Source organism: Dendronephthya gigantea, unplaced genomic scaffold (genome assembly GCF_004324835.1).
Source record: "Dendronephthya gigantea isolate DGI-Jeju-01 unplaced genomic scaffold, DenGig_1.0 000098F, whole genome shotgun sequence".
Classification (NCBI taxonomy): Eukaryota; Metazoa; Cnidaria; class Anthozoa; order Malacalcyonacea; family Nephtheidae; genus Dendronephthya; species Dendronephthya gigantea.
The window spans coordinates 34566-59690 of record NW_021163108.1 but is presented as its reverse complement, the minus strand read 5'-3'; the positions used below and the strand labels follow the sequence as shown (position 1 = coordinate 59690).

Sequence of the window (25125 nt, the reverse complement as noted above, 5' to 3'; positions counted from 1 at the left end):
CGAAGTCGATGATATCGAGCGGGAAATCGAAGAGACAGAAGAAAAGTTTTCGAGAATAAGCGACGTAAGTAGAAGAATTGAGAAATATACTAGTGCAACCTGGGTCAATAACTTCTCAACCAAGCAAAATAAACACCGGTGTTGTCGCTAAAGAGGCGACAAGCCCATCGAACGACGAGCAAACACAAGTGGAAACACCAAGCAACGAATCGATGGAAGTGGAAGAATCACCAAATACTAACGCATCGGCAGTGCGACTAGCACCCACAATTAAGTTACCCAAGCTGGTACTTCCGAATTTTAAGAGAGATATTACAAACTACTGAACATTTTGGGAGAGCTTCGAGAGCGCTGTGCACCGAAATTCGTATTTAACCAACATCGATAAGTTTAATTATTTCTTTTCATTATTAGAAGGAAGTGCACTTCGAGCAATAAAGGCACTAGCAGTTAAAGCGGATAACTACCAATCAGCCATTAATCTATTACGCGAAAGATTTGGGAAATTGCAACAAATCATTTCCGCTCACATGGACGAACGTTTAAAGTTAGCACCATGCGTTGGAGAGAAATCATCACAATTACGGTGAAAGTCGTCATGTCCAAATTATCCGGGGTCGTTCGACTTGAGATTGCTAGGAAATCTGTTAAAGAGGTGTGGGAGATAAAAAGTTACTAGAGATAATCCGAAAGAAAGTGGAAGCTCGTGAATTAAGTGATCATGTGAAGGCCGACAGCGAGAAGAAGAAGATAAAACCACCGCCTGGTTTCCCATCTGCAACTGCCTCGCTAACAGCTCAAGAGATGGATGGCAAACCATTTGGTGCCATTAAATGTGTCTACTGTGGGACTTTACTCGGCTTCGTGTGAATTAAAAGTGAAACCTAGTGAGCGAAAGGAAATTTTGAGACGAGACCGTCGTGGTTTGTGTGCCTACAGGTTGTTCACTGTGCCAACCAATGTCATTCATCGAAAAGATGTCGTCGATGTGAAGGTCCCCATCACCAATCAATTTGTGAAAGGCTTGTAGTAAATTTGTCAAAATCTCTTAGGAAAGATAAGGACGGTGATCCAAGATTGACATCCAAAGACGACCAGCCTGATACAAGTGCAAGACAAGATTCATTCATAACTGCATGCCAAAATTCGAAAACCGCAACAACTCGAGCGAAATGTAAAGTTTTCTTGCTAACCGCGATAGCACATGCCTACTCAAAAGGTGAAGATGATGTAATTCCGGTACGTGTCTTGATGGACAGCGGGAGTCAGCGATCATATGTCACAAATCTTTGAAAGGAAGGCTTGGTCTTAGCTCGGAAAAAACTTAAGTTTTGAACTTGAATACGTTCGGAGATGATAGATTTATCAAGAAACGATGCGACCGAGTACGCGTAGAATTGCAAGGGAAATTGAAGGGCATTGAAATTGCAGCACTCTGTTATTCTAAAATTTGCTCGCCCCTTTTCACAACGCTTGATCTTGACTGACATGCACACCTGCAAGGACTGGAACTTGCTGATGAAGGTCTGTTTAACGATAGCGATTCTGTGTAAGATATCGACATCTTACTGACATCTTACTTAATGCTGATTACTATTTTGAAATAATCACGGGCGAGATACGACGAGGAGACGAGCAAGTAAAGTCATGTGTAATCGAGCAAGTCTCAGGATGTTCGGCTAGCGATTAATCAATAGAGCAGTCACTGAATGAATTATCAACTGAATTTAGAGCATCTCGTTCTTTAAATGAAAACCTATCTCTCAAGGAAAAAAATTCACGATTAAAGAACAAAATCAACGATCAGTCATCCTTAATATGCAATCTGGACACAAAGACAAAAGAACTTAATAACGAATAATTGTAAGACTATACTATGTAGAAAATCAAAATACTATTCAATTCTAGCAACAACAACTAGCTCATTTACATACTAATACATGCTATCAACATACTGGTATAATACACATAGCCCACTATATCTCCATCAGCTGGAACAACAATATCATCAACAACATCTACCCCCGCAACAGCAGCAACAACCCCAGGGGCCGGTTGTTCAAAAGCCGGTTACCTTAACCCTGGATTAAAGCAAATCTTTACATTAATTTTTTAATAATCAATTTTCAAGTACAAAATAATAATTTCAGGACCGATAGAAGTCATATTTTCTAAACGTTTAAAACGGTGGTTCTAAAGCACATAAACTAAAACTCTTGAATATAATTTAACCCTGGTTTAGCGCTAACATAGCTTTGAACAACCGGCCCCAGCGGTGTAACCTCACGCAGCAGAATCAGCTGCTAAAAGATCAGCAACGGCAAATTCCCCAGCTACAACAAACTTAACATATACCCCAACAACAGCAGCAACAAGTCCAGCAGCGTAATCTCACGAGATTACGAATACAGCCGAATCACCTTCAACAAAACCAGCAGCAGCAATTTTCGTAGCCACAGATAACTCAACATCTACCTCAACGGCAAATTACTCAGCCACAACAAACTCAACATATACCCCAGCAACAGCAGCAACAACCCCAGCAGCATAAACTCATACAGCAAAATCAGTTTCATCAAGACCAGCAGCAGCAGCAACAACAATATCATCAATCACGCCCAGACAACGACACTTCTCACTCCTCACTAAACCAAACTCAACAGCAAAATCAGCCGCAATGTCAGCAACCATTCCATCACATAACCCAACGAATACTTACAAATCCCGTGAGCCCCCTAGACACGATGGGACGAATCTCACAGTTATCCTGGGTGACTCTATGACAAGAGGTATCAACACAAAGAACATGAGAAGGTCAACTTGCAAGAATGTGACTATTCAACGTTTCCCGGAGCGACAGTAACTGACATGATGGACTACGCAAAAGTCTACGCCTTCCACCAGCACAAATTATTGTACATGCTGGAACCATGGAGGTAAATACTATTACTAAAAACATCTCCAAGCTCTGCGACGAAATCTATAAAATCTGCCCTAAAACTGACATTTCACTTTCCTAAAAAATTACTAGAACTAATAGCCCTGTGGCCAGTTGTTCAAAATTGGGTTAGCGCTAACCCTGGATTAAATTTCAATCCAGTGTTTTAGTTTATGTGCTTCTGAACCACTGTTCATTTTAAAACTTTAGAAAATATTACTTCTATCAGTGCAGAAAATATTTGAAAAAAGATATTCAACTTTGTAAACAAAAGAATAAAAAAATTAATATAAAAGATTTGCTTTAACCCAGGTTTAAGCTCACCAGATTTTAAACAACCGGCCCTGGTATTAAAGACAAAGTTACTCAACTGAACAACCTGCTTCAAGGTCTCTGTGAAGCCAGAAACTTAAACTTAATAAAACACGAAAACATTGATGAGAGAGGCCTGGATAGATATGGTTTATACCTTAATCTTTCTGGTAGTGACCTTATGGCTAGGAACTTAATTAACTTTATTCGGCACTTTTAGTAATACTAGATTACATATTTTAAACAGCTTGAATTCCAACCAACCCATGCCAAATATCAATCTAAACGATAATCCCTTTACTCAAATTCCTACGAAAGGCCTAAGTTTTTTCCATTAAACATTCAGGCTATTACAAATAAACTGGACCAAGTCAGACTCATGATTTCTGAATCTATTAGGGATCGAAATAAAAACAATATCATATTCTCTTCTCTGAAACTCATTTAAATGCTAGCTGGTCTGATGCAGAATTGCAGATTGGAGAGTTTAACCTTATTAGAAACGATCGAACTTATGCCTCCGGTGGAGGTATTCTAATTTATATCCCTAATTCAATTAACTTTCAATATCGAAGCGACTTAATGGTAGATAATGACAGTTCTCTCGAGTGCGTTTGGTTGGAATTTAAGCACCCTAATTCCAAACCCTTCCTAACGGTCATTTTGTATCAACGGGAAATAATACCCATTGGAGAGATTCTTTAAACTGCACTTAGGTATGGCCGATAACGAACGTAAAGAAATTATCATCTTAGGAGACTTAAACACTAACTTTCAAGACAAACGTTGCTATCAGCCACTTCATGTAATAACATCTCAGTACCAATTTGAACAACTTATTAATATAGCTACTAGGCCAATATCTGGTAAAGTAATAGACCTTATCTACACTTCTCAGAAGGGTCATCCAATCAGGCGTGCTGAATATTGGATTAAGCGACCATCAGCCGGCACAGCTTTATCCCTCAACGACTGCCTGGAAAAAGGTCCGAACTTAGTTTCCCACTTGTTTGACGTCGTTATAAAGTTCCAAGGTTACCCTGTAGGAATAGTGGCCGATGTGGAAAAGACGTTCCAGCAGGTCGAGATGAATCCAGACAACCGTCGAATGTTGTGGTTCTTGTGGTTTGACGATATGCACAAGGAACAGCCCGACCATTGTCGAATATCAGTTTTGTCTTCCAGTATTTGGGTTGACTCCAAGCCAGCTATTTTGAACTCGGTTATACAGCGTCATTTAGCGTCGTATGAAACGAAAGAGCCTGAACTAGTTTCATTGTTGCAAGATTCGTTCTATGTTGACGATTTGGTCGGAGGTGCGTGGGACGACGACCAGGCTATAGAGATACACGAAAAGGCGAACGACGTTATGGCCTCTGGCGGGTTTAAATTACGACAGTGGAATTCTAACTCGACAATTCCTTCGTAAAAGAATCGCCTGCGAACCGGAATGCAATAAGATTAATGAAACCGTCTAACAACGTGGAACCCCTCGGGAGTAAGCAACACTCGAAAGAAAGGAGAAACCGAACTGAGAGAAATTCAGACGAAGCAAACGACGATGTTTTGTCCGAGCGAATCCAGGCAGATGAGAGTCTGATGATGAGATAAACTAGAATGTTCTATTAAATTCCTAGGACTGAATTGGAATGTGGAAACTGATGAAATTCAATATGACCTAACGGTATTGGTAAACTTTGCAGCAACACTTAATCCTACGAAACGATCGGTGCCACAACTCGCCGCTAAAGTGTTTGATCCACTTGGATTTCTTACTCCATTTACGATCAGCATGAAAATTTTGTTCCAAACTTTGTGTGTTCATGACGTTAATTGGGACGATGTGTTAGACGGAGAAGCGTTAGTGGCTTAGAAGGGATTTGTCGTAGACCTCTCAGCACTTATTGGCATACCTCGATGTTACTTTCGAAAAACCAAAGAGAAACCGATAATTTACCAGCTGCACAGTTCATCACAACGGAGAAATTGAAGTTAATCTTGTAGCCTCCAGGACGAGAGTGGCCCCAATTAAGAAACAATCAATACCTCGATCAGAATTACTGGGGGCATATATCCTCGCTCAATTGATGAACGCTGTCCGGAAAGCGCTAACTTCATTGCACTCCGCTCCTGAAATATTTTGTACTGATTCTTACACAGTTTTGTGCTGGATGAGGAACGGAAAGATTTATAAATCTTACGTCAATCATCGTGTCGAAGAGATACGTGGGCTTGTCGAGAAGGAATCTTGGCGGTTTTCCCAGGCGAACAAAATCCAGCAGACTTGACATCGAGAGGGAATTGTGGAGTCGAGTTAATGAAGAATACGACATAATGGGACGGTCCAGAGTTTATTCGATGTACCGATGAGTCTTAGCCGAGTGAACCAGGACCTACACAGAGTGACGAAATGAAAGCATTCGCAGAAATCACCAAACCAAAGGCCGAGCCAACACTTTAACCAATGTAACGAACACACCACCTAACGTAGGAGCCGTCATGGATTGCAACCGGGATAGTACAAAAAAACAGCGAGTAACAGCGTTACTAAAGAAGCTCGGTAACAAGACCAGGAGACGACCAGTGCCAATTGCAATAACTGCCAGTGAACTGAAAGCAGCTGAAAGAATTTGGGTAGATGTCATACAAGCCTGCAATTTCAAGGAAGAAAGGTTATATCTGCAAGCAGTTCTGACGACAAAACCGCAGCTCATGAGACAGTTGGATTTATTCTTAGACGGAAAAGGCACGATTCGATGCCAAGGGCGAATAGATTAATCATTATTACCTATGACGGCAAAGCGCCCCTTCTTCCTTCACGACATTTTTATACCCTTCACGACATTTTATAACTGCATTCGAGAAGGGTATTGGGTTCCAAGAGGTCGAGAAGCCGTCAAACGTGTAATTGTAGTATGTGTTGTATGTAGGAAACACGAAACACCAAAGTTCGCCCTGTTACCATCATGTAGAGTGAGCGATGACCCACCTTTTGCTCACACTTGTATGGATTTCGCAGGACCACGGTTATCTAACAACTGCAGATGAAAATGTCAAGAAACAAAAGCTGAACAAGTCATACATTTGTCTGGTTACGTGTGCGTCAACGAGGACATGCATCTCGGACTCGTGCCTAATTTATCAGTGTCTACCTTTTTACAGTCGTTTAGAAGGTTCACCGCGCGAAGAAGATTACCAACAAAGCTACTATCCGATAACGCAAAATCATTTAAGGCGGCGTCGAAGGAAGTTAAAGGCATTGTGAGGTCTGCAGAAGTTCAGCGGTGTTTCGCGAACAAAGGAACCACTTGGGATTTCATCGTGGAAAAGGCTCCCTGGCAAGGGGGTTTTTGGGAGTGAATGGTAAGATGTGTCAAGCGCTGTCTCAAAAAAGGCATTCGTCGCGCGTCATTGTCGTGTGAAGAAATGCGCACCTTATTGATCAAGGTTGAGGCTACATTAAATAATGGTCCGATGACTTACGTGTATGATGATGAGTAAGGAGTGTCATACCCGTTAACACCCGCAAAGTTGATCTATGGTCGAAACATTGATACAACGCCAAACGATCTGCATTTCGAAATAATCAGTACGAGTCAATCCCTAACTCGACAAGAGCGGTATCCCAAAAGGCTTCTAAACCAATTTGTGACCCAATGGAGAACGGAGTATCTCCTAGTTTGAGAGAGACGTCGAAGGGTTCCTCGAATGCGACCCTCAAGTGTCCGATCGAGGAGGGAGAGACTTTCGTTTTAAAGAACGACAAATCATCGCGATCATTTTGGAATTTAGCGAAAGGGGAAGAATTACTCCGTAATCGTAGAACCGTAGACTTCCGAGCCTAGTGCGTCGACTGCAAAATACTTCTTGCGAATCAGAACAACCGTAAGGAAACTGAGAGATACAGAGACAATAACGTTAAATAATTGTATTAATCGTATATTACATAACGATTACCGAGAGTGTAAAATTTGTTTAAATTGTTGTAAATCGTTGGTTTAATATTATTTGAAAGTCTGATGACGTCAAAGCAGTTAGCCATTCAGAACTTAGAGAAGCACATGCAGACTTGTTCTATTCTAAGATAAAGGATACGATATATAGCGATTATTGCGATCAAGTAAAGCTAGCGCCAGTGCAGAACCAGTTAAATTGTTGTATATAATTTAGGAAATTTGACATTAAATAGAAGAAAAAATGAACGTATTTTACATGTTCAACAATGGGATATCTATCCTTTTTCCGCTTGTATAATAATAAATGATCAGGATATTCTGGTATATTTCACATAAAATCATGTTTTTAGGCAGAAAGGTTTTCCTTTTCTTTGCGTTCTCCAAGAGGAACAACACCCGAGAAGCAGGCAAAACTTCTAAATATCAAACGAAGCGATAGCGAGAAAGGATTGGAACGAGTTGCTAGGTTTGTTACAAATATATGAAATTATACTTTACTATACCTTGACGACAGACTTGCGAGTCCCAAACGTCAGGGGATTCATGTGAGCAGGGCAGTGGCCAGCATCGATAAGTGGGGTGGACATATATGTAACTTTATTATATCGCTATTCCCAATCGACCGGGTGGGTCAAAACGGGAAGTGGGTCAATTGCTCCCTCCCGGAATAATGAAATTTCAAAAATTATTAACATGCGCGAAAAGTACGCATTAAAAATGTTTGAAACATGTAGCAGGAACATGTTTCTTGAAATAACGGTCAATAATAGGAAATTACATCCATGGAATAAAAACATGAATGCGGTCAATTTGTAAGCCTGAATATTCATAACTGTTACAGCATAAACTAGTATTGCTCCAAGCTATGCTTCATGCCAAATATTGAGTGGCTAATGCCGCTAACACTTTTCAGTAAGAGTCACAGTAGGGCAATATTGTTTACAATGCTATAATTGCCATGTTAGTTTGGTGGGTAACATGATTACGTTGTACTGTTTGACATAAACATGGATTACATGATTTCACAAATATATAAATCTTCTTTACGCGCCTGGATCTAGTATGATGCATTGGCTGTTTGTTAGACGTAAATTCATACAGTAAATCTTGGTTGATATTTGATACAAATAAACAATATAATAATCGACCTTATGACCGAACGACGACGGGCGAATGGAAATATATGCTAATACAGAACCACGTTCAAATATACAGTTAACTTAGCAAATTATAGGACTATAGTTTATACGAAATTATAGGAGTATTGTTTATATGAATATCGACATGAATCTTTACCTTATCTCAGTAGATTTTTCATTTTGACGAGGACACGAGGTAACGGAATTATCCATATTACTCGACAAGACCAGCCTCGTACCCAGGCGCTTTAATAGTAAAAAATAATGTTGCTTTCAGTTATTGTATAGAGGTCAGCTAAAAAAAAACGCGATCGCGCGAGGGTGCTTGGGGTGGTTTTGCCAAATTTAGTGCCTGGCAGAAAATGAATTCAACATGTAAACAATCAAATGAATTATACAATATAATACAATATAATTATATACTATAATTACTTGAATTAGATCCAGGTTTTTACAGATACACCAGTTTTTAATGTTATAGGTTGATTAATATAGAACATTTCATGTTACAAATTATATCCAATAAGTATCACGTATGGAATCAATTTACTTTTAAATTCAAGCTGTTGCCATGTCGCGTTGAATCATCATCGGATTATTAAACCTGTAAATAAAGGAATATGAGTTTATCTCAGTAGTAATATGTAAATACGGCATGCGATTATTCGAGTACTCTACGAATATAGTCACTCCGACAGAAAATATTTAAATAAAAGTACCTTCAGATGATTCTTCGCCAAAGGAAGCGTTCATAATACTTGGCTAGCCTATCGGCAGTCCATCCAGTAAAAAAATTATATAATTTTATAATGAAAATATAAACTGCAAAATACAAGCGTTTTCCAGAAATCGGTCACGATTTGCCAGAAATCGGTCATTTTCTGCCAGGCGCTTTCTCGCAAAAAAAACACCCCAAGCACCCCTGCGCGCTTGGTTTTTTCTGCTGACCTCTATATAAGACCTAAATGCAACGTTATATATCTTACTATTAAAGCACCTGGGTACGAGGCTGCGACAAGACGACAACTGAAAGCTATTCGACATATTCGCTATTTGTAGCGTCAATTTCCTAACAAATTTTTCAATATTCCTTATTTACTTGAGAAGGATATATTTTTTCCTTTAAGTCAAGTGGAGCAAACCAATAAGAAATCAATATTTTTCTTCACCAGCCAATCGGAAAGCTTAAAGTGGCTCGATACAATTTTTCGAAATTTTTAGATGCACTTTTTAAACAGGGATATTAAGCACCTAAATATTTCACTATAAGGCTAAAAGTTAATACACTTTGCAGGAAACATATCTAGAGCGGAAATATTCTCAGAACTTTTGCCTGGCACCCGTTACCATGGCAACTGAGACGTTTCAAAATGGCCGCCAAACAGGGTTTAATCATGTTTATATCACAAACGAGTTCGGTGACCCCCATTTTTTTTTCATTAAACGTTTACGCCATAAATGTTTTATCTATAAAAAAGTTTTAAAAAAATTCTAACATGGGGAATTTTTTCTATTTACAAAAACGTTATTTTTGCTTATTAAAAAATTCCCCCATGTTAAAATTTTTTTAAAACTTTTTCGTAGATAAATAATCTATAGCGTAAACGTTAAATGCAATGCACGATAAAACCCTGTTTGGTGGCCATTTTGAAACGTCTCAGTTGCCATGGTAACGGGTGCCAGGCAAAAGTTCTGAGAATATTTCCGCTCTAGATATGTTTCCTGCAAAGTGTATTAACTTTTAGCCTTATAGTGAAATATTTAGGTGCTTAATATCCCTGTTTAAAATGAGCCCAAAAAAAATTCGAGAAACTATAATCTTGTTGTTCGAAAAGACAAAAGAGTGCTCAATACTATAAGATGTTATAGTAGAGCGAATTAAGTAGATAGATATATATATCTATATAATTAAGTAGATATATATATATATATCTATATATATATATATATATAATTATATATATATATATATATATACATATATGATATATATATATATAATCTTGGATTTGTGCTGAACCAGAGTGCTCAATACAAGTAAATAGTAGAGCAAAAACACAATCAAATCAACAAAATATAATCATAAAATGGTATTTCATCGCTACACTGTGTTTCACGTACTAGTTTTAGTACGATCCTCAGGCGATAACTATTTACAACGGTTTACGCGCACGTGTTTTTGATTGATTACGCGAGAGTTTTAACGTGCATGTTTGCGTGCGCTTAACATTACAAACCTTAAAACCATATCTTTGCCGGCATTTACTAAACAGTTCTGTCCTTTTGTTCAACGATTTGTTTTTGTCTGATAGCATGATTAATCTTTTTTCCTCGGTGCATAAATTACAAACTTTCATTTCTGGACATGCGGCGGGAATGACCATTTTATCCCAAATGGTTTATCTTGCGACTTGAGCCCCCAAACATACTTCGAGAGCTCCGTTTCTCCAGAGTAGCGTTCGCGGTTAAAAGACTTTAAGTGGTTGCTGTATCTGAGTTTGAAGCTACCTGATGTTATACCAATATAATGCTTGACAACTTCTCCATTATCCGAGCTAACTTCCGCTTTGTACACAATGCTTTTCACGAGACAATTACCGTTCATTAGGCATTCCTCCTTAACTCTGCAGTTGCATGATTTCAAAGAACATTGGGAGTTGCTTTGATGTTTAAGGATTCTATGATTGTGGTTGGAGATTGAGGTTTTAACATTGTTCATACAAGAGTAACTCACTTTGACCGTGTTCCGGTTGAAAATTTTATGGAAATGCGATGACTTTGGGAAATGCTTATCAATTAAGCGAAGGAACCTTTGTGCTACATTCGTTTTCACATTCTTACTATAAGGTGGATGTAAGAGCTACGGGTGTAAAGCAGTGGAAGAATACACAAGCGGTTCTAAAATGGTTCAAGGAAATAAGAAACAAATGCGATCATTCATTCCTATCTTTCGACATCAATGAATTCTACCCATCGATTTCAGAAGAACTATTGAAAAGGGCAATTTCTTGGGCGAAGACAATGATAAATATCACAGATGAAGAAGAGTCCATCATCAATCACGCACGTAAATCGTTTCATTATGTGTTCTTTAGATTAGATATATACAATCATTTAAAATTGAAAACAATACATATATACAACTTGTTATCAATTAGCAAAATTTGCTTCAGTACTAAAACTCATTTATATAAAAGAGTTTTTGAAACGATCTGTCCGGCATTGTGGCGTGTTAAAAGTTCTATTATTTCTCAGAAAACCATTACAGCTATTACGAGGGGGAAGTAAACCAGCAAGTTTATGGTTTCCATTGACAACAATATCTTTAAAAAGACTTTGTGATAGCATTTCTCGCCTGTCAAAGAGGGTGGGAATAAATGCCTCTTTCAGTGCTTCATTATAACTTTGATGAGGGAAAATAATCCGCAATGCACGCTTCTGAATGCGTTCAAGATCATTCGAGAGGTAATTGGGGAGATTTCTATGAAACAATTAACAGCAATATTCCAGTACTGATCGGACAACACTACAATAAAAGGCTTTCATATCATCAACACTGAGTCCCGCTCTTTTAAGTTGTCTTAAGAGATATAGGCGCTTTGAGGCCTTGGCAGTTATGGTTTTAACATGATCTATCCACTTAAAATCGTCACGAATAGTAACACCGAGAAGTCTTGCAGCACTAACTTTATCAAATTTTTCCATCTATCTCAATTGGAACGAAAGATGGAGGGATTCTCTTAAAACATGATTGGATTTCTTTACATTTGGTAGGTTTAAGTTGTAGATGGTTCTCTTTAGACCACAAGTTAACATAATCAACAGCGTCCTGAATGGAACTTTCATTAGATTGGGTAATCACTTCGGATAATGTGATATCGTCAGCGAACTTCCACATTTGGGAGATCTGATCTGGTAATCGTAGATCGTTAATTAGAATAAGAAAGAGCCATGGACCAAGACGAGTATCCTGGGGAACTCCAGCGTGGACATCAACCCAGTTGGAAAAAGTACCATCATATTTAACCCTCTGCTGCCGATGACGTAAGAAATCAACAATCTAATTAACGATGGTTGGCTTTACTCCTATGCTGAATAGTTTAGCGATCAGTATATGATGGTCTACTAGGTCAAAGGCTTTCCGAAAATCTAAGAAGACAGTTCTTATTGTGGACGATGTCCCATCAGTGGCAGATAACCAATGATGAAACATATCGATTAGTGCCATAGTTGTCGATGAACCTGGGATAAATCCAAACTGTCGTGGATCAACAATGGACAACATAACCGGTTTTAAAGCCATATCAATCACAAAGCTTTCCGCAACTTTCGACAGAGTCGACGTAAGAGAAATTGGTCTGATGTCGTTGTTAAAATCACAAATGAGAGACGACTTTGGCAGAGGACAAACATCTGCGAGTTTCCAAGCGTTAGGCACTCTACATTCGGTAAATGAGGTGTTCAATATATCAGTAATAGGACTTGCAATAATGTCCGAGAACGTTTTGAGCACCCAATTTGGAAGGTTATCAGGTCCACTGGCGCGAGATATCTTAATCGCTCTTAGTTTCCTTGCCACAGATTCTTCGGTAACATACAAAGGTTCATCATCAACCGCATCCACGCATGTATATTCTGTCAAAGGCGAGTAATCATTCATTACGCTGATAAACGCTTTGTTTATGTTATTCGTAAGAGTAAAATCATCACACACAAGATCAGGGTGTAAAAGGGATCTTAGGTCACGACGAGTGTTTTTATTAATACCACAAAGATTTTTGACCTCTCTCCACCAATCTCTGGGCGTAGAGTCCTTCATTTGACCAATTTTACTTTCATAATAGGTTTTCCTACAATCTTGATGTCACCTTAAACCTAAAAGATAATCAGTTCTCCCCTTACCGAAAACCTAATAATGACCCAGTTTACATCGACAGCCGGTCTAACCATCCACCATCCATAATCAGACAACTTCCCAAATCGATCAACAAACGTATATCCTCACTTTCGTCCAACAAAACCAGTTTTGATTTAGCTGCCCCGCTTTACGAAGATGCTCTAAAACACAGTCATTTCAACACCACCTTAAGTTACCAACAAGATGAAAACAACTACAACCCCAAGCGAAGAACGCGATCAAGAAACATAATCTGGTATAATCCACCTATAGTAAGAATGTGAAAACGAATGTAGCACAAAGGTTCCTTCGCTTAATTGATAAGCATTTCCCAAAGTCATCGCCTCTCCATAAAATTTTCAACCGGAACACGGTCAAAGTGAGTTACTCTTGTATGAACAATGCTAAAACCTCAATCTCCAACCACAATCATAGAATCCTTAAACATCAAAACAACTCCCAATGTTCTTTGAAATCATGCAACTGCAGAGTTAAGGAGGAATGCCCAATGAACGGTAATTGTCTCGTGAAAAGCATTGTGTACAAAGCGGAAGTTAGCTCGGATAATGGAGAAGTTGTCAAGCATTATATTGGTATGACATCAGGTAGCTTCAAACTCAGATACAGCAACCACTTAAAGTCTTTTAACCACGAACGCTACTCTTGAGAAACGGAGCTCTCGAAGTATGTTTGGGGGCTCAAGTCGCAAGATAAACCATTTGGGATAAAATGGTCAGTGATGAAGCAAGTTCCCGCCGCATGTCCAGAAATGAAAGTTTGTAATTTATGCACCGAGGAAAAAGGATTAATCATGCTATCAGACAAAAACAAATCGTTGAACAAAAGGACAGAACTGTTTAATAGTAAATGCCGGCATAGATATGGTTTTAAGGTTTGTAATGTTAAGCGCACGCAAACATGCACGTTAAAACTCTCGCGTAATCAATCAAAAACACGTGCGCGTAAACCGTTGTAAATAGTTATCGCCTGAGGATCGTACTAAAACTAGTACGTGAAACACAGTGTAGCGATGAAATACAATTTTATGATTATATTTTGTTGATTTGTTTGTATATATATACGATATATATTGTATATATATTTTATTATATAAATACAGATGGAAGGCGCAGCAAAAAGAAACTGCAAAGAACAATAAACCGAATTTAGGTGTAAAGTGTGTGGGCAAACTGTATCATTGTTGATAGAATCGGTTTTAATATCGTTACAATCAACTATCAAGTTGTGTTGACATTCAATACAGACACTCAAATCTTACTGAATCTTACGACTGCCTGTCGTAATGAGCGAATTTGGAGGACAAATAACAAATGTGAACAAACAAAGAATATCGTTTACGCCCTCATTTCATTTTATCTGCTATTGCGTCGAAACAGGCTGTTATGCGCTCCATATTTAGTCCGTAGAAACACGCTGTTCTAAACGGGAGTGATTGTTGGGCTACTTGTGTTTCACCCATCCCCACAAGGGTGGAGCGTTACAAAGGAATCACGTGACCAGCCTGAACCAGGGTTTTCACCGTGGGCAGAAAAGCCTGGCTTGCGAGGTTGGGTACTAAGTATAGTCGCAAACCGCAAAGCATCTATGGACTATTTGGAGGGACAGGAAATTCAAGTCTGAAATCATTTGTCCCTCGAAACAGTCCATAGATGCTTTGCGGTTCGCGACTAGACCAGTACCCTGCTCGATTGAGAAATGGCTAATTAAATACACACAATAAATATCCTGCATGGGGGAACCAACATTCAAAGGTCAAGCGTTCGCCGGCCCCTTGTCAGCACATGAGGTATGAATCAGTTTTCTTTGAATCAGTTGATTGTCTTTGATGCACGAAATATTTGTCCCTCGGAAATTATTATATTGGATCCTCGCCATAATTTTTTTTCAATATTATGGATAGGAAAATTTTGTTGTATCCCGATATAACAAATAATTCATGCCAACCCATGGGAGTACTTGACCGTTTTTAATAATTCGCTATTTTAAATCATTTTTAGTGCAAAGTTTCTTTGAAACTTGGCAGTATTGTGATGAGTGGTGAAAATCAGTCAGTCAGTCATAGTAGTGAGGCGGATATGTGCATGAATAGTTCCCATTTGGGTTAAAAGCACCAAATTTGGCAGAGAGGCCCTTTTTCATAAGAACATCAACATGGAAAAGTGGGGCCACGTTCAAACTTGTGTTTTTCCGAAATATAGTAATATTCATATTAGCCGCCATTTTGAACCGGGAGAGAGACACAAAGAAGATAAGCAGTTCCTCATAAAGCTTAAATTTTATGTGTACAACAACCAAAGACATTATGAAACAGTATTTTTTCAGCTTCCAGATGTGTCACGGTTGGTTTTTAATTCTCGCTATTCTATACCGGAAGTGAAAGATTTAAGAATCTAAACAATGCCTAAAGGCCTTTATGTACTACAATGTGGGTTCTGTTAGCTAGTTTTTATTGCTGCACTCATGGTTACAGGTACATAATTCACTGCACGCCAAATCGACTTTAAAACATGAGCATCTCGTTCGACAGCCCGTCTTGCAGCCACAACGTACAAGCTCCCGGCAGGACTTGGTAACGTCTGGAAGAGGTGTCCAAAATGGTTGCCATCCATCATCTGCCATGATCCACCCCCAGTCCTCTGGGTTTGGCAATTCAGGTGTTGCTACTAGACACTGTCCCCAGGAATGTCCAGCCTGAAGTGTAGCCCTCTTTACATGCTCCAACAGAGCTGCTAGGGTCGGTGGAATCTGCTCTAGGGACCTTGCCTTCTTTGAGAACAGCGATTTGCGCGCTTCATTGATGTTGGTTTTGTTGCTGGTTCTGTCGTACATCAAGACAACAAAGCGTTCAAGTAGTCTTACTGTACCTTCCGTCACTTTAGCGATAGGGGACGCCAAAGACATGAAAGCAGCTGTTACGTCTGGGAACATCTTCCACGCTTCCATTGCAGTCTTCTTACCCCGTCCGGCGAAGCTAGAAACTGTATCGCATCCTGTAAACGCATGGAAGGCTGGAAGAGCCTTAGATCGTTCAGGACCGAGCCGGTTGGCAATGCAGTGAGCAGGAATGTATCTAAGATTTGTGCCAGTTCCGAATGCCACCCACAACTCTAACTGCTCATGAGATCGATTAGAAAGCTCGTGAAAGACAGCGACCGCTAATACCAAAACATCTGTGTCAACAGTCCGCAAAAGAATCTTGCGATCACCTTGTTCCACAGCATCAGCCACATGAAGTAGCATTCGCGTGTCGGCTTCCTCGTGTGAACAAGGAGACAATCTGGATGTATCTCGGGTACTAGTACATCGCACATCTTGCCCGTACGTGGTTATAATAACCTGACCAACTACCATAAGGGAACCAATACAATCGGCTAGAAACAGAAATAGCTCGCGTTTATTGGCATCCTCGCGAAGGAAAGATTTCCAGTTTCCCGGCAGCTGGTTGGTAGCCGTAACGCGGCGCCTTACACCGCCTCCTCTTTTGCATCTTGTTGTAGCCTGTTGTTCGATGTACTCAAGCTGTTGGCGATGTACTCATCCCACACGACATCTACTCGTTGCGCGTGACGAAGTTGGCCTTTGATGAAGGGGAGGAATGACTTCTCTGCATACCCAATGAACGTCGCCTCTGGTCCAGGTTTGATCATATTGACAATAGCTGCTCCATCAATGATTATGGTATCAATATCAGTAGGTATACTGCTTTGAGTGGTAATTTCATCTTCAAGGCACTCCACCAGCTCTGACTTCTTCGTCGGAAGGCGCAATTTTCCAAGGTTAGACAGAGAAGGGGGATATGCTTGATTCTCGTGTTTGAAAAACTCGTCAAGGTCACCGTCTCTGGATTGGCACGAGATATACAAATTTGCAAATAAGGCGCAGTTGGTCTTAAGGGTGGAAATTTGCTGTGATGCTTTGGACGTTTTGGGAGCAGGTGTGCTGAACAAACAAAGCTTGTTTTTCTTGATAGGATCATACAAAGACTTCGTTCGCTTAACCAGGCATTCCTGAAAGAAATCACTGCTTTGCTTCAGGCCAATAGCTTCAATTTCTTGCAGCGTGTTCAGTGTTTCGGGACTTGCGTGAATTTCTTTTGTGTCCAACACCAACAACTCTTTGCCCTCTTCAATGAAGGGGTTCCCCAGGTTTTCTATCGCCGAAACTAGCGCCCTGACGTGATTAAAGGATGTCTCCTGAAAGGATCTCTGCTCTTCGTGGTGCTTCATGATCTCGTCCGTACTTGACGCTCTCCTTATTTCATCATTAAACTCGTTTACAAGCCGCGCTATCTCTGGTCCTGACACCATCCATCGTCGGAGAGCACTATCATTTTCCAATAAGCCAACAGCACCTCCATCTCCTTTAACCATGGCATTGTTCTGTTCATGTGCGTGGTCAATGGCGATTGCTGAAAAACGCTTGCACGACTTTTGCACAGTGAACAATCCTTTGTTGAAATGATGGAGAACATCGGGAGTTGTTTGTGATAAAGCGCGCATATCGAACAAATGGACAGAAAGCCAGCGGGCGTAGTGGTAGTGATTGAAGGTAAAGAACCATGGAAGCATCTTGGCGATGGAATCAACATAGAGAGGGAAGTTAGACTGGCGGATGGACCTCACAAAAACGAGTAGCAATAACTCAAGTTGCATGGCCAAATACTAGAAGTGAAACTGGGGGATCTGCGATGCTTGCTGCGTGCACCAGTCATCAAATGATAGCGTGCTGATGTCAACGCCCATTTTCTCCTGATAAATAGCATGTGCCTTCTGCAGCAAAACATACAGGGCGCTAGCTGTAATTTGGTGTGCTCTTCTCGTACGCTTGATGTTTGTTACCTTAATGAATGAGTCAGCAGTACCAGCAGATGCAACTTGAGACTCAGCCAACACAGCAGTCCAACCACTATCTTCTAGCCAGTTGCCAAGTACCTTGAGGAAGGCCTGTTCGATATGCAAGCCACCAAACATCAGCACAAGCTTTTCCTCTCCGTAGACATCTCTCCAGTTCCACTGAATTTGCTTGGCTAGTGCGTAAAGAGGCTGGTCAAAAGCAGCTACGGCTGCTTGGCCTGGGTTGATGTATTCCACAGACGCTTTGATGACATCTATCGAGTGCTTTATCATCGCAACAGAATGCGCTTCTTCCGGGAAAAGAGGTAACAAAGCAGATACTGCTGGTGCTGAAACTGATGCCGCATGCTGTGCAAACGAATTGGTGCAATGATAAGCCGCCCAGGAGAAACTCGTTTCAGTTGATAAACTCTCGCGGTCGATCAAATTATTGACGTTTTGAAGCCAGCCAATCTCCTCCAAATATGCTGCATCAACCTGGTCTGAATCCACAATGGGTTGCTCGGACATTTCTGGTACCGCAATATTCTTGTGCGGGAGCGCTGCTGATGGGATATGGGTATAACTTTCCGGTAACACGATCACTTTCTTGCTGACAGCAGTACTCATTAGAGGACTGCGTTCTCTTGTTATTTCAGGTCCATCGGTCGTCACATGCTGGAATAAGGAAATACCTGTACCGTGGAAAGAGTCCCTGGATGTTGTCGAACTAGGGTTGTGATCGATATTGTCGACTGCTGCTGTTGTAAAAACCTTTTGACGCAAGGTGGGAGGGCAAACAACACCGTCTGTTTGGTAACGACGACAAACTGCATTTCCTAGTTCAGTGGAAATAGCAAGAACTCTATCGTAAGACACAGACAGCCCTAAGTCGTACATCATCTCAACAAGATCACGGCTGCGGGTCTTCGCATGGATAGATAGCCCAATAAACAATGGGAGAGGTGTTTCACGTTCTTTACTTCGCCGTTCTCGGTTTGTCTCTTCATTGCGTCGGCGTTTGAAGCTGTTGAACTGGATTAACTGGCTGATTGAAAGACCAGCCTGACTTTTCGACATGATGCCGGATTGCGTGTCAATGCTTGGTCCATATAAAATCATATTTACTAAGGACAGAAGAGATCGAGGAACAGATTTAAGCTGACATCCTTGTTTAAAACTACCATCAAATTGACAATTTTTGGCGAAAATATCTTTCCTAATGATCGATGCTGCCCTAGCCAGATGAATTGCCTCCTCATCACATGATTCATGTACTGCCTTTACCGTAACACCGAGATCTTCGCCAAAAGCTATATAAACGTTTTGCCCCTCTTTGAATTCTTGCAAACCGGGTAACTGAGCCATAATGCGCTGTTTCAACCGGGTAGGGTATTTGGAACGCGGCGGTTCGTTCAGAAGTTGTGCGACACGGCTATTGTACATGTTTCCAAGAGTAGCCAGCTTAAATGTTGCTGGGTGTTCCTTATTACTGCTGGCACGGATCTCTTCAATATAGGAAACAAGCTCGGCAAGCGCAATACCATCGGGTCGCTGAACATCCTCCTCTTCATTTTTTTCACGAGCAACTTGCGCTTTCTTGTATAAGGATACCAAGCAAGGCGCATGATATTTGGCCTCTAGGGCAATAAGATCACCGCCACTCAGTTTTGCCAGAAGTTTCTCATTCTGAAGTACTGAAGCACACTGTCTAACCCGAGCGTCAAGGCTTAGAGTGGAGACCTGGTGTAGTGACTTCTGACGTGTCCCCGGTTCTTCGCATAGGAAACATTTTGGCATAGTGTTCCCTGGGTCATTTGTGGAACGTGAGGATGATGTAGTGGCACTAGATCGTGTATACTTTCCACCAACCGCGTCCTTAACACTAGAAGCGCGTCGTTTTTTTGCTCGTAAAACCTTGGTGGAATTGAATTTTCCATAGCAACTGAGATGCCATTTAGCATGACGACGAGAAAACGTCTCTTCTAGCCCATCCCCTTCGTCCAACCTTGATACACCATCAAAATCAATCGGGAGGCAATGAAGGTCAGATAGTTCACAAATGTTTTGTGCAAGGGTTTTGTAACCAGCCCCTATGTTGCTTTTTGCATTTGATTCAGCCGGACACCGTAAGGGCTCACTTTTGTCGCGCTGACAAATAACACACCGAGACCAGTCAGTTATTTCACCAACCTCGGCGCCCTCCATGTGGAAGTTTTAAGTGACCATATTTAGCTGTTTTAAATTCAAAAAAGAAAGAAAATATTTTTATAAAATAACATGTATTTATTTTAGTTTGTTATTTTATAAAACAAGTACTTCATGGTTTCCGTGTTTGGATGACTCATCCAAACACTTGGGAGTGTTGCTCGAGTTAAGAAAAGCTCGCAAAACACTCGCCTGAGCAAAAAACAATGTTACTCGCAGAATCATGTAATCATTTACTCATAATATAGAATAAAACAAATCTGAAAAAGCTAGCCCGAATTAATAAAAAATATTAATAAAAAACGCATGCCGATTTCCTAACTACCTATAGACATTTTATTCTTTCTTGTGGCTTTCTTTCTTGTCTAAATGTTATTTCAATATAATAAAACGTCAAATTGGTTAAAAACGTACCTGAGTGAACTTGTCTTTGTAAAAACTTTCTTATTTTTTACTTTTCCTGTGCTTTTGACTGCTTTTTGTATTGTTATCGTTTGGCAATATCACTTCCGGTCCTACCTCCGGTCTTACTTCCGGTCTTACTTCCGGTCACGATTCCTGCACTTTTAAAAAGGGCTTAAAACAGGTATTTTTCAGCAAGATTGAGATGGCCCCATTTAATATTTTTAATTAACATGTGAAACTACTCTTATCCCGAAAATCTGGTGCTTTTAACTTAAACGGGAAATATTCACTCAAATTTTTGCACATATCCGCCTCACTATAGTGTAAACTTCCCGGGGGATAGTTTGATTTATGCCTATAGTAATTTTTTGTACATGATCAGTACGGTAACGTTTTAAATCAGTTTAAATTGTTTTATTTATTAATTATCTATCCCTTTTCCTAAGTTCACAAAAATATTGAGGAATCTGGCCCGTTACTGTTACGTCACAACTGCGCATGTCCAGCCGGGCTTGATAAATATTCAAGATTTAAAGAAACAAGGAGCGAAGAGTGTTGCTTGAAACATTCCGGGCGCAAAAATCGAGTAACCACTCCGGCGCCAGCGACGGAGTTGAAAATTCGCCCCGGTTTTGTTTTGTTTTGTTTCTTTTTTATTTTTCGTCGTCGCAAGTCTGTAATGGCGCGAAATATACTAGTATTTGAAATGTGTATGTGCCCGTATTTATCTACGTCCCAGTCTTATCTCCCAAGAGTTGTGGTGCACAGCTTTGGCTAATTTTCCGATGCGCGATTCGATTTCGCTCGCATGATAAGGCAATTCCACCAAGAGGGACAAATAAACCGTTCTTTTGATGCTGTTCGATTAAGTTTAGGGTAAGAATATATTCAATACGTGTAGATTCTGGTCCTATTCTAATAATATCGCTGCTATTTCGCCGTTTAACAAGATGTGGTCGTTAACGGACGCGTTGACACGTCGCAGTTAATTTGCACAGGATTGAAGGTTTAATATTAGCACGAATTCCAAAGTGTAAGACAAAGTGAACGTATCACGCAGTTTATTTACATTTTTAAACAATTGAACTATACTTTTTAAAGTACGATGTGCTTCTGAGTGTTGCGATCGAACAACATTTAGGTTCACAAGGCATCTAGATTAAATGAGTAGCTTTTCTCTATAGCTCAAAGTCCATTTTACGCTTCGTAAAATTTCGGTAACCGCGCTCATGAGAACAGCCACTAAGGTTGATTTCCATTCAGTGCAAAATTTTGTCTAGTTTCGGCCTTGACAAGGCCATCAAACTATTGCAGATAATGCCTTGATTAAAGAGAAGTAAACTTTTTTATTACAACCCTCACCCACTTACAATATTGGCTAATTGACAGTCGTATGTCTTCCTTTACTTTCTTTGCTTAACGCCATTTGCCACCAGTGAAAGGAACTTTTAACTGTCAATTGGAAATTGAACAATACGTCAGCATGAACTAAAATATTTCATTGTATTGTGAAGAATAAAGTTGCCTTGAACAATAAGAGAAGGCTTGAGTTTGGTAATGAGGAGACTCTCATATATCATTAACTTGTAAGAGTCAGGCGAGCATAGAGAGTCAGGGTCAAAAGTTACCCTTACGAGTTAATTATTCCTGAGAGTCACCTCATCACTAAACTCAACCAAACTCAACCAAACTCAGCTTTAAAGTTTGAAATGTTTGGCTAACTTGACGCATTTTTTTGAAATAAGGCATCTATCTATATAGTTTCATAAAAATTGAAGAACTGGTTCTTAATAGCTTCTCTTTTGAATTTAGCTGGTCTTAAAAACATTCTGTTATTATTGCAGAAAAGTAGCTAAATCCCAGAATGTTTCATGGTGCGAACACTGGAAATTCTTGGATGGCTTTACAGACCTCTCAACGAGCGATGGATTAGTAAAACTTGAGGAGTATCTCAAGACCAAAGCACATAGATTAAACTTGGAGAAAACAGTGCCTGTTGAAACACGTGTTCCTATCGAAAGCTCTTCGTTTTGTTCACCCTGCGGTTCCATTAGTGATGTTTTCGAACGCTCCGACGGGACTCCCTTGTCCTGCATAAGTTCAAGAAATAAGAATTCTAATTTAAAAAACTTTCGAGGCCGCTTAAAGTTAGAAGAATCACTGGAAGATAGGGGCACAGAACCCATAATTAAACACGACGCGTCACAGAAAACATGCGAGAAAATCTGCAGCATTAAACAGTCGCTGTCTTCGTCGGACACTAATGAACTTTCTCCTGACTACGATAAAAGATCCTCAGACATCTCAAATTGCTCAGAAATCTCGTTATCAGAACTTACTTCCGAGATTCGCATATTAAGTGTCGGTGATGACCCAAATCCAAGAGCTGAAACAAATTTTCTTAATCTCGTGTCCGACTGTCCCACTATCAAAGACCAAAATAACTACGACACAAAAGATACCCCGAGAAAGACGAATAGTGATAAAGCCAGCTTGTTCATTGAAGGGTAGGTATAACACTTTTTATATTATATCGCCGTCTTGGCTAATACAGCGTGCCGAGGACGGTGTTCTCTCGTTTGATTTTGCAGGAAGGATCCCTGCTACTTTATTCAGATCCATGTTTAATAATTAATATAGATTACTTCATGGTTGACGAGTGCGTACGATTTTTATGCGCGTGTTGTGAAGTTACGATTCTTTACAACGAGTGCATAGTAAAAATCGTACAAACGAGACAAATCAAATGAAGTATAAAGGTATAAGTAGTAGTATGAAAAAAGACAAGAACACTTCTCGACGTTTCGAAAATTATTCATGAGTGATTATCCTAATTATTCATAGATTATCATCTTAGTTATTCATAGGTTATCATTTTATAATTAATTCATTTTCCGATGGCAAAACATCCTTGACCTTGCCAAGAGAATTATAGCCTATTTGGCTTTAGTTTATAAAGTAAAGGATAATTGTGACCGTGAAACATTCTGTCAAGCTGTTCAAATAACTGTTTGATGATTTAAACACGTTAATTTGGCAAGCTACGAAATTAAACTGTCCTGGTTTTAACAGGTGATATTGTGGCTATATGAGACCGCAAGATAGTTTGAATATCAGTAACTTAGTTAAGGGACTGGTGGCTCGATTTCCAAGATTGTATGCTGCTAAGACATTTTTATCAAACGTTTTCCCCTCAATATTACCTTTTACTTATCACCACTTGTAGCTAGCATCAAAGTACAAAACTTGAGGATTTAGAACGTGAGGATACAGGACTGTATTTAACCTTTAAATGGGTAATATTTCAAACCAAACAGACGATAAACTTAGACTGCGTTCAAAATGTTTCCTAATGATGGGCAGAGTCGACCAACATTGATGTAGAATCGAACTACTAGAGTAGGGAGTTTTAGCCTGGACTACGAGTACGAGATTCGTCATTCACGCGCGTTGTTTGCTTACGCCATCAGCCAAAACTCGTTGTCGTTGGCACAGAGGAACCACACAGAGGCGGAGCTCGCGGCAAACCCTGTTTTCAATGCGCATGCGCTAGCCTCTGGTAAGTGTTTTTGCACTTTTTAATTAATAAGGCAAATTCGATTTTTTGCTCTTCGTTTTTTTGACAAATTCTATTTATCCATCCGACATTGCACCTTTTGGATTAAAAATGACTGAGATACGAATTAAGATATGAAAAAACGGGAAATACAACTACAAGAAGTGCGTTTTCACACGAAGCTTCTATAGAATTGCCTGGTAAAAATTCAAAGTTTGGTATTTCATCTAATGAATGTTTTTTTGATTGATTGATTTTTTATAAAATCGTCGCGCTCGAAAGCGAATTGCGAAGTTGTTTACATTGTCATTGTTTGCTAAAAACTTTGAATATTAAATAGTCCTTGTATTACATACATTACGTGACAACAATTGTTTTACTAATTTATAAATTAATATACTTTAATAATTAAAATATTTACAAATTATGTGATCGGAGACACATTGCCGGGAAAAAGCTTTTCTTAAAACGCTCTAGCTTGCAAGGAAACAGTGTAAGCCTATTACTATACCTTAAATTGCAGTTATGTTCGTCCGCCTGTGACGGTGGTATTAGGTAATTAAGGCGTGAATCTGGCTGTCTCATTCACATTCGCTATTCTCACCCAGACTGTGAATACGAAGGGCTATGCCTTTTAATTCAAGCGAATAGTTATCGGGAGGCTGCGATAAACGTGGGATTGATGTTCGTTTGATGGTCATTTGCATAATAAAGTCCTACCAGGGTCATGGTTAGATATTTGTAGATACTTATAGTCCATCATAGACAACAAGTGAAAACCAGTAGACTTAATAAAACACTCCTGCTAGTTAATTAAATAGCAAATAAAAATTTGGTCGTATTTATATAAGCACCTCTTGC

The 25125-nt window shown here is 39.8% G+C and overlaps 1 protein-coding gene across 1 annotated transcript in view; it reads left to right on the top strand.

Moving 5' to 3' along the window:
- Nucleotides 1–22769, top strand: part of LOC114534167 (ankyrin repeat and LEM domain-containing protein 2-like) — a gene marked incomplete at its 3' end in the record, with an annotated part of 45388 nt that extends 22619 nt beyond the window's left edge. The window contains 2 exon segments of the mRNA XM_028555715.1: nucleotides 7557–7672; nucleotides 22553–22769. Coding sequence (XP_028411516.1) covers nucleotides 7557–7672; nucleotides 22553–22769 — 333 coding nt within the window.
- Nucleotides 22770–25125: the final 2356 nt, after the last annotated feature.